Raw genomic sequence first — 21,450 nt, 5'->3', positions numbered from 1 at the left:
AATTCATGACAGAAGAACCAAGAACATACAGTGGGGAAAAAACAGTCTCTTCAGTGAACAGTCTTAGGAAAACTAGACAGCCACTTGTAAAAGAATGAAACTGACCCACTGTCTTACACCATACACAGAAATCAACTCAAAATGAATTAAAGATTTAAGACTTGAAACCATGAAACTGCTAGGGGATAAGCGCCTTGTCATTGGTCTTAACCATTTTCTTGGATTTAACACCAAAAGCAAGAAATAAACAAGTAGACTGTATCAAAGTATAAAGCTTCTGTACAACAAAGGAAACCGTCGACAAAATGAAAAGTGAATTCCAGAAGGGAGAAAATATTTGTAAATCAAATATGTGAGAAGATGTTATGATCTACAATTAACTTTAAAAAAATCACACAACTGGGATGCCTGACTGACTCAGGCAGTAGAGCATGCAGCTCTTGATCTCAGGGTTGTGAATTCAAGTCCCATGTTGAGGGTAGAGATAACTTAAGAGTCTTTAAACTTTTTTTTTTTTTTTTTTTTTAAGATTTAATTGGGGCGCCTGGGTGGCTCAGTGGGTTAAGCCTCTGCCTTCGGCTCAGGTCATGATCTCAGGGTCCTGGGATCGAGCCCCGCATTGGGCTCTCTGCTCAGCGGGGAGCTTGCTTCCCCTCTCTCTCTGCCTGCCTCTCTGCCTACTTGTGATCTCTGTCAAATAAATAAAATCTTAAAAAAAAAAAAAAAAGAATTTATTTGAAAGAGAGGGAGCATGAGCCAGGGGGTAGAAAAAGGGTGGAGGGAGAGGAAGAACAGGCTCCCTGCTCAGTTGATTAAGTGTCTGACTCTAGATTTTGACTCCCACGTCATGACCTCAAGAGTGGTGAGCTTGATCTCTCAGTTTAGCATGGACTCTGTGCTTCTTGCTCTTCCTCCGCCTCTCCCTCCACTTGCTCATGCTCTTTCTTTCTCTAAAATAAAATCCTAAAAATCTCACAGTTTCCACAGATGACATAATTCTTTTGTCAGTAATTTGCTGTTTAGAGTATTCAAGTACTAATTTACTAAAATTTACCACTGTATGCATTCGAATCCAGAATACCATAATCTTTTCTAAAGGTTGTCCATAATATTGTTTTTTTTTTTTTTTTCAGATGTATTCATTTGTAGTCACAATTTTGTCTTAATTTGAGAATGTGTGTTCTGTTACTTTAGGTATATTTAAAGTGCGTGTTTAGCCACACAGATAAGTGGCTTATTTTTTTTCCTCTGGTTGTTCATATTTGAGAGTTAGGACTTGAAGGAATTGGTAATAGTGGCTCATGGTAGGGATTCTTCAACCAGAGGGGAGGGAAGAAGTTCACTACATGATTTTGAAATGCCCAGATCTCTTGATCTCCTTTTGCCTCCATTTTTGTAATTGTTTTTATCTTGATGCACAATGTAGCACCTTAATCTAGTCAAGTTTTATTTTAATATTAGAATTACTATGTTTTTGCGCAAGATTTGCGAATATTGACCAGATGAATATTTATCTCAAATTTCAAGTGTTTTTCAAAGACTGTGTTCTAAATTTTATTCTTTTTAATTAGTTTTTAAAAGAAATCAGGATTTTTAGTTATTCTTATGTACACTACAGAGTTTAATGTGATTTTCATTCTAAGAAAGACTTAGCTAAATTAGATGCTATGCTTCACTCAAACATGAGAACTAGAGGCCTGAAGAGTAATTTCTAGCATTTTCATGCCATTAGAAAATAGGTGCGGATGTGGAGAAAATATTAGGTGCTTTTATGGGTACCAGGGAAAGATTCTAAGACCGTCAAGTTATATTACAATTAGTGACTCACTGTAGAGTTAACTGGTTCATTGATAAAGCAATAAGTTCATGTTTTGCATTTAGTTACTTACGAATATTCCCTAGTTCTTGCCCCATACATTTTTTAGAATACTGTTTACCTGTTACAGAACTTCATTAATTACAGATTTAGAAACTAGTTTTTACCTGTATGCAATCTAGTCTTTGTTGTAGGAAGAAATAACCTGGATTAAATCTGTAGCCTATTTGCAGTGCCAAAAGTGCATGTGGTAAAAATAACAGTACAAAATTAAAAAACTATTTAGAAACCTCTCTGGCTATCTTTATAAATCACCAAGACAAAAATGTGTCACATTTGCAGGAGTCATTGGATATTGACAACAGTTTATAGCAGAGGAAATACTATTTATTTCTGGGGCATTTTCACTGGAATCAGAAAAGCATTTAGTTTTGTATAACATCTTTAATGTTGCAAATTTAGTAAGGAAACATTTGCTTTGAGCAAAAATAAAACCAAGAGCGTGTATCTGACCCTTACTGTGATGGGATTTTTAATGAAGTGTAGATGCAACATAGCAATTTTCATATTCTAGTAATATATTTAAAGTGATACTTCACCTATAAGTAAAAAATTTGGTTGAGTTACTTCATGAAAATTGAAGTGGCTTATAAATACTGTATAACAGGGCGCCTGGGTGGCTCAGTGGGTTAAAGCCTCTGCCTTCGGCTCAGGTCATGATCCCAGAGTCGTGGGATCGAGCCCCGCATAGGGCTCTCTGCTTCCTCCTCTCTCTCTCTGCCTGCCTCCCTGCCTACTTGTAGTCTCTGTCTGTCAAATAAATAAATAAAATCTTAATAAATAAATACTGTATAACATTTGTTAGATTTAAATTGTAAGAATGATGATTTCCTTTAGCTTCTGTTGTTTAGGTGGGTGGTACTTTCATAAGTGGGAAGTTTTAAAATCATTTTTTAACAACAATTTGCCGTAATTTATCAGTTCCTTTGATGTATAGTTTTCTATAACAAAGTATCTCCATGTGCACTGTTACATTTGATTCTCATGATTTTATAAACTAGGAAGAAAAAGCTTTATTATGTTCATTTTACATATCATAAAATGGGTTTAGAAAGGAGCTTGACCAAGTTCTTGTATGTTACTTAATTGTCTTGATGTGTTAATATTTTTAAAACTTTTAAATCGTTGAAAGTAGAATATTCTATTTTAAATAGGAATACCTTTATATTCATTTTAGTTTCTTTGGATATTTATTCAGGCCTCTGAGTCACAGTGACAGGATCATTATGAACATTGTTTTAGTTGCGTATCTTAGTGCTTTGTATAATTATTGGTGGTACTTAATGATCTGTACTAGAAGAAGAAGGATTTTTTGTTGTTTTTTTGACAATGTGTTATCTGTGGTGGTATCATATGAAACCTGACTTGTCTCTAGAGTAGCATTGAGAAACAAGATGTCAAAAATGAAAGTGACAAATTAAAATTTTTTTTCTCTCATTTTTGTTGCCTGCCCTCTGGTGGAGAAGTTTGTGAAATCAAACAGCGTGTATGAGAAGTCTGGAAAAGAAATTAATAATTGTTTGATTTGCTATATGAAAAATTGGATGTATGTTTCAGTTTAAGGTTTAGTTTTTAATCTTAGTTTTATAAGCTTTAGAGGGGACAAATATGGGATTAACAATTTGAGAATATATAGATTTCTTAAGGATATGCAAATCTGCTTTAGAGATTGTTTCTCAGAAATTGTTGTTGTTTCTTAGGATCTTGTTGAAGTATCACAAAGTTTAAAAATGGAAAATGAAGAGTTTAAGAAGAGATACAGTGATGCTGCATCCAAAGTTCTCCAGCTTGAGGAAGATATTGTGTCAGTGACACATAAAGCAATTGAAAAAGAAACTGAATTAGACAGGTATTTCTGATGGTTTTAAAAAGTGGTTACATATTTCAAAAATGCTTTAATGAAAATTTTTTGTCTATATTAATGTTACTTTAACTCAGTTTGAAGGATAAACTCCGGAAGGCACAATATGAAAGAGAACAACTGGAGTGTCAGTTGAAGACCGAGAAGGATGAGAAGGAACTTTATAAGGTAGTTTATTCTTTCTTCATTTCTCTTTGTTATCTACTGCTGTGTAACAGATTACCGTGAAATTTAGTGGTCAGGAATTGGGGAGCAGCTTAGCTGCATGGTTCTGGCTCAGGGTGTCTTGGTCAGTTGCATTCAGGATGTTGGCAAGGGCCACAGTCAGCTACAGGCTTGATTGGAACTGGAGGGTCTGCTGTCGAGATGGCTCACACAAATGACTTTGTGGCAGGATGCCCTTTAGTCTCTTGTTATGTGGGCTATTGTGTGGCCTCTTCAGTGGTTGCCTGAATGTTTTTGCAACAAGGATGCCACTCTCCCTTGGAGGGAGCTATCCCAGAGAGAGCAAGGAGTAAGTCCTAGTGTACTTTATGACCTAGTTACCAAAGTTGTAGATTAGTCCTGCTTTATCTTATTCATTAGAAGCTAGTCACTTGGGTCCAGCCAGTACTTAAACAGAAGGGAGTTGGACTTCACGGAGAGGAAGTATAAAGGGATTTGGGGACCTGTTTTAAAACTACCCCATTGTAAAAAGAAAAAGAAAACAACAACAACAACAACAAAACCCTACCCTATAGTGTATAGTCCCTAAATGTTTTCAGGGAATTTACTTGTATTTTACTTAGCAGGTAATACATAATAAATCAGTGAAGTTTAATGATAACAGGATACCTGCCTGTTGATCAGAATTTATAAAACCTATTGTTTTTCCCTTTTAAGAACATCTTAGAACATTAAGTTCAGTGATGATCATCATGTTTTAGAGTTTGACTTTTAGAATAATCTTCAGAGAATGTCATTTTAAAGAAAATTCTCTCTGTTAACAAATCTTCACCTTTTGGAAATTTTTATTTTTTAAATGATTCTGAAATAGGATGGTTAGCTTAATAACCAGTAATGCTGTGGATGTAAATTGAGATGTGTTTATCTTAAGTGGCTTATAGCAGTCTTGAAGGCAGTTCCAGATGAGGAATTTCAAGAACATTCTGAGTTAAGTCAGTATTATTTGGGTAGATTTAGTCACTTGATGATAATAGAAAAGGGAGAAACACAGTATTGTGGTATATATTTGATTAAAGTTAAAAGCATACAACTGTTTATATATTCAGTATTTGATAGTTACAGTTTGCATGTAGAAACTAGAATATGATTTACATTGCCCATTGTTTTTTTCCTTTTTATTTTTTGGTGGTGTTGGGACTTTTTTTTAGAAGATAAAAATATTGAATCCACCATGCACCTTAGAGCAAGAGAGCATGGATGGGGGCGTTTTGTATGTCACAGGTTATACCCATTTTATTTTATTTTTTAAAAAATTTCATTTATTCGACAGAGAAAGATCACAAGTAGGCAGAGCAGCAGGCAGAGAGAGAGGGGGAAGCAGGGTCCCTGCTGAGCAGAGAGCCTGATGTGGGGCTTAATCTCAGGACCCTGAGATCATGACCTGAGCCGAAGGCAGACACTTAACTGACTGAGTCACCCAGGTGTCCCGCTCTGGTGGATGGATGATTTATGATTTGACCCTTTAAGAAAATATGCCCCAAAATAATGTTTGATCTTTGAACAAGATTTTGTGAAAAAGGGAAATAATAGAGATATCTAGAGAAATTGATGGAATTGGATTATAATTTTATAGTGTTTTTGCAAACTACCCTAAATGCAGCTTTTTAAAGTTAGAAAGCAATTTTCTTTAACTAAATGAAAATTGGCATCTCTCATAATTTTTTACTCAATGTTAACAATGAATTTCAGTGAGAATATTTCAGTTTTGTTGTCAAGAAAAGACCTGAGCATTATTTCCTTCCATGGATAGTTGCTTTCCATGTTGCTTTCTGTTAGCATTGTGGGAGATAATAAGATAGAATGTCTGTGTCTTCAGTCTTTTCAATTCAATAATAAAATTAATTGTAAAAGCGTTCTAGTTAGTATTGGAAAGGGTTTAGGAAGGTCCTAGGTTAAACCAATGATGCTAGAGAGGTGTAATGAATGATACAAGGATGAATTATTTTGGAAAGCGAGAGACCTATCCCTAAGGATTTCATCTTTCCATCCTGCCTTTCTTTTCTTTCTGTTATGAGAATAGGACTTCTTGTGTTTTGTAGAGGGTTGGCAAGCACATTTTAGGGTAAATGAGCATTTTTCCTTTACTGCTCTAAATTATTCCTTATGCCTTGTTTTTTTTCCACTTTCTGCAGACTTTTTGTGTTTTTGCTTTACACCTGAATGTCCAGTCCTTTACAAAAAGAGTGGGCAGCAAGGAAGGAAGGGAGAGAATGAGGTGTCTTGGGGATTTATTCTCTATGGTGTGAAAGTATCTTTATTCTTCTATGGTGTGAAAATATCTCCAGTTTTCTATAAGCATTATCAGTTGGGATCAAATTGACATTGAAATTTCCATTTGAATATATTTTCCTTCAACCTCCCAGTGCTCTAAACAGAATTTCATTTGTATGTGTGTATCCCCAAAATGGGAAGTAAAACTTCCTTGGAGATTTTTGTTTTGTGGGTTTTTTTCCCCTTTTCCTTTCTTTCTTTCCTTTTTCTTTTTTTAATGGCAAGAAGACTGTACTTACTGAATATGGTAAGACCTCATATTAAATTGTTAATCTCCAAAACAGGCTCTCCCTTCCAGATTGTTTATATATATATAAAATCAGAGAGACTGCTTATATCTTTCTTTTTCTAGCCCTCTTAGAGCATATGATCCATCTCTGTCCTGTCAGAATTTAGATCTCTGTCCTGTCAGAATTTAGAGTAATGGATAAAACACTTTCTTGATCTGATGATTATTAAAATTAGATAGTGTTTTTGAAGTGGTGATGTAAAGGACTTGGCTGGTGACACCTCAGAGAATATGGAGTTATATTCTGTCCTTGTGAACAGGAATTAGTGTTTCAGCATTCATACATTGAGGTCAAGTGCAAGTAGTATGTTAATTTATTTCTCTCTGGTACTCTTAACCAAAGCAAAATACTCTTTATAGTGGAAACTAGGCATCTGTACTCTTTATAATTTCAATTATGGGATTTGATTTGTGCATCTGTTACAAGCAAATTAGCAAGTGCTGCCTAAGTTCCTGGGAAAATTAATATAGTGGGGTTAATCAAATGTATTTTTAGGGACATAGGAAATAAATGACAATACTTCTCAAAATAAAAATATTGCTTAAGATGTTGTTCTTGAATGTACCCCTTCAGTTTTCCAGAATCTCTCTATGCCTTAATATCTGAATATACCTATAACATAATTTGTTCCTCCAAAAGAACGACTAAATTGGTTTGCATTTTTAAAGAGAACTTAAATTTATTAAATGAGAGGAGAAGACTTTAGAGATCAGGTAATGTTTTAAGACCTTAGATATAATCTCTGTGAAAAAAAAAAATACTTAGACTGTGTTTTGTTTCTGTTTATTAGCTAGTCATTTAATGTAACTTGGGTCTCCTGACTCCTGGTCTAGTAAGTCTTCTGGTTCCTTGATCATTTTTGGGTTAGAGATAAACAGTGGTAGCTTGAAATTTGAGTAACTTAGGTTATGGAGTTAGAGTATTCTTGACATCTCAAGCACTGTTACAGGTACATCTGAAGAATACGGATATAGAAAATACCAAGCTTGTGTCAGAGGTCCAGACTTTAAAGAATTTAGATGGGAACAAAGAAAGCATGATTACTCATTTCAAAGAAGAGATTGGCAGGCTGCAGTTCTGTTTGGCTGAAAAGGAAAATCTGCAAAGGGCTTTCTTGCTTACAACCTCAAGTAAGGTAAGTATTTTTGCAGTGTGTATCTGAAGAGTGTAAAACGTGTGTCTGTTAAATGTATGCAATTGAGTGGTTTTTATTTTTAATCTTTCCTTTCCCCAAGCCTTTCTTTTGAAAAAGTACAAATCTGGAGGCATTCAACATTACACCCTAAATACATTAGCATGTCTCCCTGTCAGCATGTACATTATTCTGTATAACCATCAAACCATTAACATACCTAAGAAATTTAACATTCATAAGATAATATTTCCTTCCTGTATGTAGTTTTAGTGCATTCAAATTGTCCCAAATATATTTCTGTATAACCTTTAAAATTTCTTGGCCCAGGGGAAATAAAGATCACCCAATTACTGTGTTCTTGGTCTGCTCTAATCTAGAATAGCTTCTCTATACCTTTTGTTTTTTTATGACACTTGATATTTTTGAAGAATTCAGACTCGTCTGAGAAAATGGTCTGTACTCCATATTTATTTATCATTTCTTCATGGCTGGATTCAGGTGAAACCTTTTTTGGCAAGAAAAGGCATAGATGTTTTGTACATTCTGTTGCAGTGTTATCAAAAGACATATAATGTCAGTTTCGTTCTTGATGTTAGGTTTAATCATTTGTTTAAAGTTATGTTTGACTGAAACCATCATATTGGTGCTTTTTCCCCCTCTTTGTATTGAATAATATGTAGGATAATACTTTGAGATCATGTGACAGTCCTGTTCCCCAGTAGCCTTTCACCCAGTGATTTTTTTATCCTTGATGATCCTCACATTTATCAATTATTATTAATGATTACAAAATGGTGGTTTAAAAAATTTTATCATTTCTTCTACATTTATTAGTAGGTATTCTTTTATAATGAGGTTTTGCTGCCCTCTCTCTTTTTTCATATTACTGTGGACTTGGGGATTCTTTTTTGTTCAGTATATCGTACATCATCATTATTAACTCTTTTTCATACCCAGATTGTCCCATACTTAGCTGGGGGGAAGCTGTTCCAGACCTTCCCCCCCCCCCCCTTAAATTCAAGATTTTATTTATTTGCTTTAGATCGTGTACATGTACTAGGAGGGGGAGCTGCAGAGGAAGAGGGAGAGAATCTCAAACACACTCCATGTTGAGCACAGGGCCTGATGTGGGGCTTGATCTTAGGACCCTGACACCATGACCTGAGCCAAACCAAGAATTGGGCACTTAACCGACTGAGCCATGCACCCACCGGTCTTTTTTTTTTTTTAAGATTTTATTTATTTCACACAGAGGGAGATCACAAGTAGGCGGGGGGGGGGAAGCAGGCTCCCTGCTGAGCAGAGAGCCTGATGTGGGGCTCTGTCCTTGGACCCTGACATCATGACCTGAGTCGAAGGCAGAGGCTTAACCCACTGAGCCACCCAGGCGCCCCAACCCCTCTTTTTCATAAATGTTTTGAATATTTCTTGGCTTTGTGAAACAACTGTATATTAAGCTTTAGGTTCTGTCCCACACCTGTACTGGCATTTATTTCTCTAAGGAGCCCTGGTTTTTTTCAGTGGGGAATGGTATTTTGAAGCCAAATAGAATTTTGATATTTTTATACTGGATCCTGTTGCTACTAGGGGTCATTGCTTCTTTGTACTTCCATTGGACAGACATTTAAAGACTTTATATAGTTTTCTTCAATTCAAATCCAGTATTTTAGGGTTCTTCCTTACCTTCCTCCGTTCCATATTTATCTCTTCTTTCAGTGTGAGAGCCTTTGTTTCCAAAACATCATTATATATATATTCATGTATTTTACCCTGTTACATACACCAGTAGTTTCAGAAATCTTACACCAGTGCCATTCCCAACAGTGTGTCTCTTAAATTAAGTTCTTCCCAATCCTTTTGCTAAGAATTTATTTCAGTAAGGATGTACATAGTACTGTGTTCAAAGTTACTTGAATAAACTTTTTAACATATTAATGGGTAATGAATTTTTACACAGTCTGCATTTTTGTTAGTATTTAATTCTAAGATTAGTTTTTATTCTCTTAACCTTTTGATTGAATTTTGTGTTTTGATTGTTAAATAATTGCATCATTCAAAAATGGAAATACTTATAATAAAATTCACTGTCTCTTTCCTAAAAGAAAAAAAAAACCCTTTCTTATACCTATATGTAAACATTTTCATTAGTTTACAGTTTATCCTGTTTCTTTCCACAAAAATAAATATGTGCAAAGGTGCCTGGGTGGCTCAGTGGGTTAAACCCTTTGCCTTCAGTTCAGATCATGATCTCAGGGTCCTGGGATCAAGCCCTGCCTCAGGCTCTCTGCTCAGCAGGGAGCCTGCTTCCCCCTCTCTCTGCCTACTTGTGATCTCTCTGTCAAATAAATATCTTTAAAAAAAAAAAACTTTTCTGTTCCCTTCTTTCTTCTTTTTCTTTTTCAATTTTTTATTTAAATTCATTTAAATTGATTAATGTATAATGTATTATTGGTTTCAGAGGTATATGCTTTCAGTCTTTATAAAATACCCAGTGCTCATTATATTACCCAGTTACCCCATCCCTCCATATTCCCTTCTTCCTCAAAAAAAGGAAAAAGCTGCCATGCTATACATACTTTTTGCACCTTGCTTTTTAAAAATTGAACAGTATAAACTGAAAAAAGTTACTCCACCATCAGTTCATGGAGATCTTCGAACTTTTTTTTTTTTTTTAAATGGCTGGGTAATACTACATTGGGCAGTTTTACTTTGACTTATTTCTTAACTCTTGTGAATGAGTATTACATCATTTGCAGTAGTTTACTGTTAAATATACTCAGATATAATTACTGTAACACCTAAAACATCAGTTGTGCATCACATTTAGAATTAATGATTAACACTGTGTCTTTAATATAGCACATTGCAAACACAGAGGTAAAACATACATTTGATTTATTTATTAAGATGCTAAAATTTTCTCTAGGCATCTTTTTCTGCATAAAACCTCTGTAAGGAAAATCACAGGTATAGAAATACCTGGAAAAATTGACTCTTTAATTGTTAAAACTTTTTTTTTTAAAATTCTCTGCCCAACAGGGTTCAACTCATAACCCCAAGATCAAGAGTAAAATGCTCTACCAACTGAATCAGCCAGGAGCCCCATTAATCATTAAAATGCAAAAAAAATTGTTTTTTAAAGCAGTACAAGGTCATGGTTATAACATAATTCAAATAATATATAAGGGTACAAAGTAAAAGTAACCTTTATCCTTTCCCATATATGTCTTACAGAATTTTTAATTTTCCTAGAAATCTATGAAGGTACATAGAGAATTTATATTTTTATAAAAACAATAAAACCGTTTTAAAAAAATTTTATAGAGTATCTGGACATTCTGTATGGGTTCCCATATAGATCTTCCTCGTTCACTAACAGCTGCATAGTATCCCTTATTTTATTTATAGCCATGTAGTATGTAGTTGTTTTTAGTTGTGTATAGTCCTTAGCTTTTATAAGCGTGCTGCTGTAAACCTCCTTGTACAGTTATGTAGGCATATGTACATACCAGAATAAATTTCATAGTTAAATAGCTTTTCAAAAAAATACCCCCAGCATTGTATATACTTCTGTTTGTAATGGGAGCAGAGACTTTCATTGTATAAAGCATATACTGCAGAATTTATAATAAATTCTTGAATTACATACTTTCTATTTTTAATAATTTTTCATTTTAATAATTGTACTGCATCCTTGTAAAGCTAAATAAATTTCTTAGAAACTCATGAAAATAAAAGTTGCTAGACCAAAAGTTAATGTGCTTTTTAAAAGTTGTGCATGTTGCAAAACTCTGATAAGAAACTTTATACTGCTTACCAGGTACATAGTCCACTTGTTTATAAATGTTAATTTCCTAAAGTCGTCCAAATATTGGAATATTCTGGTTTTTGAATCTTTGTCAGTTGAAATAAAATTGTATTTAAATTCTTTGTTGATGAGTTGAATATATTTCTATATGCATAATGGCATAATGGCCATTTCCTTTATTATTATTACTTTTTTTTTTTTTAAGATTTTATTTATTTATTAGGGAGCTAGCGCACAAGCAGGCAGAGGTAGAGAGAGAAGCAGACTCCCTGCCAAGCAAGGAGCCCAATGTGGGAGTCAATCCCAGGAATCTGGGATCATGACCTGAGCTGAAAGCAGCGGCTCAACCTACCGAGCCCCTCAGGCATCCCTGGCCATTTCTTTAAAAAAAAAAAAAAAAAAAAAAAAAAATCACAGTCCTGCCATTCCCCAATTTTTGGGGTTGGTTTTTTTTGTTTTGTTTTGTTTTTGTTTTTGTTTCTTTTGGGGGGGGGTTTGGAGAGTTTTTTCCTTACTGATTAGAAAATGTATTTATATCAGAGTATTATTGTACCTTTTAAAAAAATATATTCCAAACAATTTCCTCTGGTTTTTTGTTATCTTCCCTTTTGACAGAGAAACTGATGATATTTACATAGTTAGATCTATTAATATTATATCTGCAAAGATTTCTTCCACTTCAGCATTACATAGTCATTTCCTTCTAAGGAGCTAACAGTTTATTTTTATTTATTTATTTTTTTAAGTAGGCTCCATGCCCAGCAAGGGCTTGGGCTCACTATCCTTAGAATCAAGAGCCATGTGCTCCACCAACTAAGCCAGCCAGGTGCCCAGGAGCTAACAGTTTAAAAACCCAAGAATGGGTTGCACTTTTTCTGAGTTTGTTATTTTTAGTACAGAGATAAAAATAGGAAAGTTGAATAAACTGGACTTGTTGGGGTCCTAATATTAAAGGAATAGCAATTTTAACTTTTTCTTTCCCTTTTTTTTTCTTTTCTTTCTTTCTTAAAAATTTTATTTTTGTGAGAGAGAGAGGCAGATACCCCACTGATCAGGGAGCCCAACATGGGGCTCCATCCCAGGATCCTAGGATCATGACCTGAGCCAAAGGCAGATGCTTAACTGACTGAGCCACCCAGGTGCCCCTCTTTTTTTTTTTTTTTTTTTTTAATCAATTTGAACTTTTTTTTTCTTTAATATTTTATTTATTTATTTGACAGAGAGAGATCACAAGTAGGCATAGAGGCATGCTGAGAGAGAGGAGGAAGCAGACTCCTGGCACAGCAGAGAGCCCAATGCAGGGCTTGATCCCAGGACCCTGGGATCACGACCTGAGCCGAAGACAGAGGCCTTAACCCACTGAGCCAGCCAGGCGCCCCTCAATTTTAACTTTTTAAAGATACTTTTAGGTTTGTTAAGAGGGGCTAATTACTTTTCATTTTCCCAGTACCTTTTCTTTGTTATTTGCATATCAGTATTTTGTTTTTAGAATGAAGTTCTAAATCTGTCCTGTTTTCATAATGATATGTGATGGTATATTGATACATTGGGTATGTTTTAGGTTAGTTAATAGACTTCTTTTAACCAGAATTTTTGGAATTACAGAGAACTCTCTGAAATTATTTTTATTGGTAATCATAAACGAGGTGCTCATTAGGGTCAGTAGTTCCAGCTTTTAGAGATTTTTGGGGACAGGAACTTTCATTTGTATTTCCGTTTAAGTCAGGGCTTTTAAATACAGGGCATGTTGCTTAACTTCTGAACTTCAGTTTACGCGTGTTTAATGTGGTAGAGATACTGAGTGCATTGTGTTGTTAAATGGGGACTGTAACATGGAGTCCTTATGTTTTTTATAGGTTTATGTGCTTCATCGAAGTTATGAATAGAAAACAGTATTTAGGGCACCTGGGTGGCTCAGTGGGGTAAGCTTCTGCCTTTGGCTCAGGTCATGATCTCGGTCGGGGTCCTGGGATTGAGCCCTACGTTGGGCTCTCCGTGCTTCCCTTCTCTCTGCCTGCCTGCTTGTGATCTCTCTCTCTGTCAAATAAGTAAAATCTTAAAAAAAAAAAAAAAAAAAAGAAAACAATTTAAAATTTTGGATGTGTTGAAATACTAAAAATGGTTTCTGCTTTTTTTAATTTAATGGTTTTATTGTAAATATATTTATCTACTTTTCTTCAGGAGGATACCTTTTCTTTAAAGGAGCAACTTCGTAAAGCAGAGGAGCAGGTTCAGGCAACTCGGCAAGAAGTTGTCTTTCTGGCTAAAGAACTTAGTGATGCTGTAAATGTGCGAGATAAAACAATGGCAGATCTGCATACTGCACGCTTGGAAAATGAGAAAGTAAAAAAGCAGTTAGCTGATGCAGTGGCAGAACTTAAACTGAACTCTCTGAAGAAAGACCAGGTAAAAGTGGGTTAATTTTGATTATTCATTTGATCAGAAACTCACTACAAGCTTAATAGGTATGTCATAATAGGTCAGATTCCTTATCACAGAAATTTAAATTTCTCTTCATTTCATTTAGTCATTATAACTTCTTCAGTGGAAATTAATGTAACTTTAAGGAAAATGTAGGTAGGCTAATGCCTAATGGTTAGTAGGAACTGCTCTATTGTTAAACTTTCTGATGTCAGTTATATATTACTTTGTTTGGAATTTCTTATTTATTAGCTTCATAAAGTGGTATTATGGTTATTTAACAGGGTAATACTTACTCCTCTGGAGGTAGATTTTCTTCTCTAGTTTTTTAATGAGCCTTAGTCCTAAGAATATAAAGCTGGATTTATTAGGAGCTAATGTAGCTCTGTTGCCAAAACTCTAAAACAAATAAAATTAAAAGCCAGAAAGAAAAAAGCGAAAATGAAGTTGGGATTAGTTTTACATTATGATATAGGAGATTTTTAAACATTTTTGTTTTTTTTTAAGCGGAAGTGTGTGTGTATTTTTGTCATAGGAAAAGACTGATACACTGGAACATGAACTGAGAAGAGAAGTTGAAGATTTGAAACTTCGTCTTCAGATGGCAGCAGATCATTATAAAGAAAAATTCAAGGAATGCCAGAGGCTCCAAAAACAAATAAACAAACTTTCAGACCAATCAGTAAGGACAGTTTAATGTGTACCTGATACTTCTTTTATCACTATTTTTGTTTACAAATCACATTTATAATATTCTGAAGTTTTATTTATGTAAGTAATCTCTGTACCCCTCATGAGCCTCTAATTCATGACCTGAGATCGAGAGTCATATACTCTTTCAACTGAGCCAGTCAGGTGCCCCCAGATTTATAATACTCTAAATATCAACCTTTTGAATATAATTTATCTCTGCTGATTTGAAGTCATTGGTCTGATTTGAAGTCTTTGGTCTAATATTGTAATGATACATACTTTTTTTGATCTGGAGTTTTTATTTTCTGGAAAACCAACAAAGGAAGCAAGGGCAGCAGCAGGCAAAAGAAAACAGGAGCGAGGTCCTTTTTACTTGACCATTTCGCTCTAAATTCCTGATAAATGTCTTCACTTAAAAACTATACGTATTGGATCGCTCCTTACAACAGTGATGCTTGTCCTCAGTGCGATTCACCATTGGTTATCCCCAGGGTAATAGATATTTTCTCAGTTTTCATTGTTGGGTTCTTCCATCCTATTCATAATCACTAGATTAGGACGAGTTAATGTTAGCTAGTTGTTTTATATTCCATTTGAGAGTGGGTAAGCAGATTTTAATGAAGAAGAAATTATTTCTGTTTTGATATGTGTTTTAATGTGGGTCCTTAAATTGTACCTGATATAAGGTTTGCTATATAATGGAATGCTGGAAGTGGAGAAACATATTTAAAACCTGTAGTTGATACGAGGTTCTCTTTGCAAACAAAATTTATTGTAAACACTGTTTTATTTGTATTCTATATGGTACAAATGATTTTTTTCCCCCCAAGATTTTATTTAGGGGCGCCTGGGTGGCTTAGTTGTTTAAGCGTCTGTTTTCAGCTCAGGTTGAAAAATAAAGATTTTATTTATTTATTAGAGATCATGAGTGGGGTGGGGGGTGCAGATGGAGAAGCAGACTCCCCTCTAAGTATGGAGCCCAGCATGGGGCTTAATCCCAGCACTTCGGGATCATGACCTGAGCTGAAGTCAGGTACTTAACCAGCTGAGCCACCCAGGTGCCCAGAACAGATATTTTCACAGAAATGGATGTAGTAAACTAGAAAGGCTTTTGTGAAAAAATACTATACTTTGAGTTTGACCCACATGTATGGGTTTGGGTTTGGGGCCTGTTAAGTATATTACGACTTTGTAGTAGGTGACCTAGGAGATTTCTGTGTCTTTTTTTGGGTAGTGTTTTGATGATTTGACAAGGGAAACCAAAATAAAGTTTTTCTCTTTTGTAACATTTAGGTCAGTTAGTAAAATGATGTGTGTTACCTTTGGTTTTTGTTGGCCTTCAAGACAATACCAGCTTTGTGGACTTCTCAGGATTTCTTTATGGCAATTATTGATGGAAGGAAATATAACTCCTGTAATAATTTATTGTTAATATTCTGCATAGGCCAATAGCAACAGTGTCTTAACAAAGAAAATTGGGAGTCAGCAAAAAGTGAATGATGCCTCAATAAACACAGACCCAGCTACTACTGCCTCTCCTATAGATGTAAAACCACCACTTTCTGCAGGTAAAAATTTTTCAGACCTTTTATGTAGTGTCCTGCCTTGACAAGTATTGATACTTATACTGCCTTGTTCTGGGTATATGAATTTTAAGGGAGTTTCTAAAAATTCTTGTAAGTGAGAGGATTAAGGCAATGATAAAGTAGGTCTAAAAGTAAGAAAGTCATGCATGTGAAATATACAAAATGTGTGAACCTAGTATTTATCTTCCTGAGAATATTCAGAAGTATTAAATGAACTACAGTTTGTAAGCTTATATGCTTACAGCAACAGTTAGGCTATAGGACCAAAACCAGTGATTGAATTTTTAATTAATAGCCCACTAAATCTATGGAATTTTTATGGAACTTTAATTATACGGTTCTGTTGGGGGGGGGGATAAATCTGCCGTTGATTTTTTTTTTTTACGACTGCTACTACTACTACCTTTTTTTTTTTTTTTTTTAACTTCTTTGGATCATTAGGGTACTTTCTGGTTAGTATACCTGTTGGAAAAATTAAATTATTATTAGTTTATTAACTTAGAGAACAGATTAGAAAGACATGGTGAATGTATAAACAACGTGAAAGATTTGAATTAACTCTAGGTTTTCATTTAGCCTGATTTTTCTTTTTTCCACCTTAGGTTAAAGATTTGACAATAATGAAAGTTGGCACTAGAGTATATAAAAATACACTTCCTTCTATAGTGTTGGCGTAATTGCTTGTTTAGACTTTTTAAATGTATTGTAAACTTCCCATGCTATTAAATATTTAGTTATATTCAGCCACTGTAGAATAAGATCGTGACTTCCCATTTCTGTACAAACTCTGTAGCATCTAGAGTGGTGTTGTGTAAATTATTTACTTAATAAAGACTTGAATAGTAATGAAGTGAATAGTAATGAAGGACTAGAAAAATGATTTAAAGTGTTTTTTTCAGAGAGCGTGGCTTTCTACTTACCCTGTCTATTCAGTTATATGAAAAGAACAAGTGTGCCATTTCAGAACTATTTTTAGTTAAAAAAAATAATGATCCTTTTCATTATTGAATATGAACTTGTTTCTGGCCAAACATATAAAAAATTCTCATGTAGAGTTTATATTATCTTTCTTTATTTAGTGTATGAATAGATGTTCTCAAATATTTCTCTCCTTTAGTATTCCATTTATTTCACAGTATACTTACCTTTAAGTCATTCTGAACAGGAAGATAATATAAGGGGCAAAAATAAGTTTTAATTTTAATATTTTCTGCCTTGTAATAGCTGAGACAGATTCTGACATGGTAACAAAGGGACAAGTCTGTGAAATGTCCAAAGAAATTGCTGACAAAACAGAAAAATACAATAAATGTAGACAACTCTTGCAGGTAAGCTAGCTTTCTTGTAAATGAAAGATTTATTAGATATAATAGCTTACCTTTGTGTTTGGATTTTTTCTTTAAATTCTGGGTGTGTTTACCACCCCTCCCCATACCCATTTACTTAGGTCCCCCCCCCCCCAAGATTTTGTTTATTTGACACTGAGAACACAGGCAGGGGGAGCTTCAGGGAGAGGGAGAAGCAGGCTGCCTCATCAGGGGCTCAGTCCAGGACGCTGGGATCATGATCTGAGCTGAAGGCTGCCTCCTGACTAACTTAGCCACCCAGGTGCCCTCTTAGTTTCACTTTTGGGATGATGAAAGGGGGTTGTTCTGTGTATCTGCTCATGTAGGCCTGTGTGTAAAATCATGATCCTAAAATTTTCTATTGACCTAGTGTCCTTTTTGGTAATGGGCAAGTGATTAATTGAGATCGGTTATTTTTGTTTGTGGTTGTCTTATAAGGATACATTGAATATATATCCTTGAACTTGGAACTTCATAAAGGGAAGTATTTTCTTTACATTTACTGTAATAGCAAAGAATTTTAGGATATCTTAAAGTAACCACATTTACAAAGTGGAAAAAGAGAATGTTAATCAGATGAGCTGTTGCCTTTATGATGTTAACTATTTTGACTCTTTTAAACTGTATTCTTCATACATTTCAGTTTTGCAACTATCTTGGGTAGGGTTCACTCCTGGAGTATTTAAAGGATAAAGGGAAAATGCTTCTCATTTATGCCTGATTTGGAAAAGGGAGGCAAAAGTGTTTTGTGTTTGTGTGAGTGATTTTTGTTAATTTTTTGGTGTCTGTTTCTCCATGCCTGTAGAGAGGGGAAGGATGTTTAGAACTATAGAATGATGAAGTTCATACATTAGTTCAGTGTTACTGTAGTGATTGATTTAAAACATTTTGTCAGTGCCTTTTAATAATTAATCTCTTAAACTTTATTTTTAAAAAGATTTTATTTATTTGAGAGAGGGATTGCAAGAGAGCATGAGCAGGGGATAGGGAAAGGGAGCAGGGAGCCCATGGGGCTGGATCCCAGGACCCTGAAATCATGACCTGAGCCAAAGGCAGATGCTTAACCAACTGAGCCACCCAGGTGCCCCAAATCCTTTAAATTTTAAACATTTTTGTTGCTTCAGAGGATCCTTCCTTCTGTAGAAGGATTGATTGATTTCTTAGAAGAGTTTTACCCTTGAATTTGGAGTAGTTGTTTATAAGGGACTAAACTTTTTTCATCAAGTCTGAAATAATTCTAGATGAATATTTTTTTAAATGTCATTTTATAATGTTATTGATAAAATGTGCTAAAGTTAAAAATTTCCTCAAGGTGTTTTCCTCCCACAGTCCTACCTTTTGTACAGTTTGTGTAAATTCAGTCATATAGTATATACTTTCTTTTGGTCCTCTTTCAGCATAATTAATTTGAGATTTATCCATGTTGCTTATATTGGTAGTTCATTCCTTTTTATTGGGAGAGTTATGATCTTTTGCTATTTTAAAAATTGAGTTCATTTTATTATTTTTTTTTTTCAAAGATTTTATTTATTTGGCAGACTGAGATCACAAGTAGGCAGAGAGGCAGGCAGAGAGAGAGAGGAGGAAGCAGGCTCCCTGCTGAGCAGAGAGACTGATGCAGGGCTCTATCCCAGGACACTGAGGTCATCACTTGAGCTGAAGGCAGAGGCTTAAACCACTGAGCCACCCAGGCGCCCCATAGAGAGAGAGAGAGAATGCGAATGAATCTTAAGCAGGCTCCATTGTGTTCTAAGAAATATTTACCTAATCCATCTTGTAAAGATTTTCTCCTATCTTCTATAAGTTTTATAGTCTCAGGTTTTTCACATTTAGGTCTGTTTAATTTTATTTTTGTGTGTGGTGTGATGTATGGTGTGTATTGTAATGGATATTAACTTGATCTAGCATTTGTTAAAGACTTTTCCTCAGTTGTATTGCTTAAAGCATATTTTAAAACTTTTACTTTGAATATAAGACATTCAAAATGAAATTCCCCAATTTACCCTTTTGTCATGATTTGTTAACATTCTGGGTTGTAGAGGAGAAGCAGTGTATAAGAAGTCAGCCTAGAGGCACCTGGGTGGCTCAGTCTTTTAAGTGTCTGCCTTCAGCTCTGGTCATGATTTCCAGGTCCTGGGATTGAGCCCCGTGTCTGGCTCCCTGTTCAGCCCTGAGCCTGCTTCTCCCTTTCCCCTGGCACTCCCCCTGCTTGTGATTGCTCTCTTTCTCTGTGTCAAATAAATAATAAAATCTTTAAAAAAAGAAAAAAAAAAGTCAGCCTAGAGATTATCTTGGTCAGGAAATTCCAATGTCTGGAAACAGCTGTCATTATACTCATACTAGTTTTTATTTCTTCCCGTTGCAGAAGTAATAAATGCTTATTGTGAAATCTTATGGCAGTATAGAAATAAAGAATAAAGATGGTAAAAGGTACCATTATGATCCTGATTCCAAGAGATAAGAGATACTAATACTTTATATTTTTCTACACAGCACTATATAGAGATCATAAAAAATTGTTAACTTTTTAAAAATAGGATTATACTATATATTCTGGTTTTTGCAGCATACTGTTTTCAGTTAACGTATCTTGACATTTTTACTTGTTAATTTGTAGATCTGTGTTCTTTTAAATATATACTGTTCAATTTTAGAGATTTAAAATGATTTGTCCCATCTTCCACTGACATTTGTTTTTTTTCGTTTGGGTTTTTTTTTTTGTTTTTTGTTTTTTGTTTTTTAACATTTGGTTATTTCAGTGTTTACTCTGTTAAAACAATGTTATAATGAGGGGCGCCTGGGTGGCTCAGTGGGTTAAAGCCTCTGCTTTTGGCTCAGGTCATGATCCCAGGGTTCTGGGATTGAGCCCCACATCGGGCTCTCTGCTCAGCAGGGAGCCTGCTTTCCTTCCTCTCTCTCTGCCTGCCTCTCTGCCAACTTGTGATCTCTGTCTGTCAAATAAATAAATAAAATCTTAAAAACAAACAAACAATGTTATAATGAAACATTCAGCACATCTAAATACGTTTATATAGATACTGGTTTTACTTGGATTTAAAATCTTGTGGTAATTATGCTAATTTCGTTTAGGATGAGAAAACAAAATGCAGTAAGTATGCTGATGAACTTGCAAAAATGGAACTGAAATGGAAAGAACAAGTGAAGATTGCTGAAAGTGTAAAACTAGCATTAACTGAAGTAGAGGACAGTTACAGAGTAAGTTCGGTATTTGTATAGCTTGAACCACAGTGTACCTGGTACTTTTGCGGATATGTTCATTTTTACCAATCTAATGGACAGTTTCAGTATAGATAATTGGAATTTGTATTTTTGTGTATAAATAAAAATATACTGTGTATTTAGTTGAGTGAATTTAGTCAATTAACGGTGAACTGAGAAAATAAATACTCCTATGCATTGCCATTGTGGGTTTAATTTTTATGCACTCAGTTGGCTAATTAAAATTATATTTTAAAATCATGCTTAGTTTCTAAGGAAACGTGATCATTTCATTATCCTGTTCACTTAGAAACAAACATGAACATGTATGTAAAATTAGGGCCTTTACATTTTTGTGGGAGCATAGTAATATATGATCAGTAATTTTAAAATTTATGTAAAAGTTACTAAGTGATCACCAGATGTGTTACTTGTGATCCTAAAAAATACTGCAAAAGTGATCAATCTTAATTATAATTATTTTTGCCAATGTAACATTAGGCAACAAACAAGCCCAAATGGTAAATGATATTTGTAAGACTGTTAGAGAAAAAAATTAGCAGGCTGTTTCCGCCAATTAGTAGGAAAATATTTTTGTTTTAAGGAATAAAGTATAATGTTAACATATTTTGAAATAGATATGTAACTATAATTTGCATATTGTGTGTGTGACTAAAGACCAGGAAGTTCTAAATGATTTAACTTTGCTATACTATAGC

General features: G+C 34.6%; 1 protein-coding gene across 8 annotated transcripts in view; it reads left to right on the top strand.

Annotated features, from left to right (window-relative positions):
* Positions 1–21,450, top strand: part of TAX1BP1 (Tax1 binding protein 1) — an 80,413-nt gene that overhangs the window by 31,412 nt on the left and 27,551 nt on the right. For 5 of the 8 annotated variants that reach the window (XM_032872577.1, XM_032872596.1, XM_032872560.1 and 2 more), the window contains exons 6-13: positions 3,577–3,725; positions 3,815–3,905; positions 7,473–7,658; positions 13,648–13,872; positions 14,423–14,569; positions 16,025–16,148; positions 17,388–17,494; positions 20,603–20,728. In XM_032872577.1, the coding sequence (XP_032728468.1) occupies positions 3,577–3,725; positions 3,815–3,905; positions 7,473–7,658; positions 13,648–13,872; positions 14,423–14,569; positions 16,025–16,148; positions 17,388–17,494; positions 20,603–20,728 (1,155 nt within the window). The remainder of the gene's footprint in view (positions 1–3,576; positions 3,726–3,814; positions 3,906–7,472; positions 7,659–13,647; positions 13,873–14,422; positions 14,570–16,024; positions 16,149–17,387; positions 17,495–20,602; positions 20,729–21,450) is intronic. The other 3 variants (XM_032872586.1, XM_032872551.1, XM_032872570.1) reach the window with 1 other exon arrangement.

The sequence above is a fragment of the Lontra canadensis genome, unplaced genomic scaffold (genome assembly GCF_010015895.1).
Source record: "Lontra canadensis isolate GAN:19392208 unplaced genomic scaffold, GSC_riverotter_1.0 scaffold2, whole genome shotgun sequence".
In the NCBI taxonomy this organism is placed as follows: domain Eukaryota; kingdom Metazoa; phylum Chordata; class Mammalia; order Carnivora; family Mustelidae; genus Lontra; species Lontra canadensis.
Note: the sequence above shows the minus strand (reverse complement) of the source record. Positions and strands in the feature narration are given on the sequence as shown.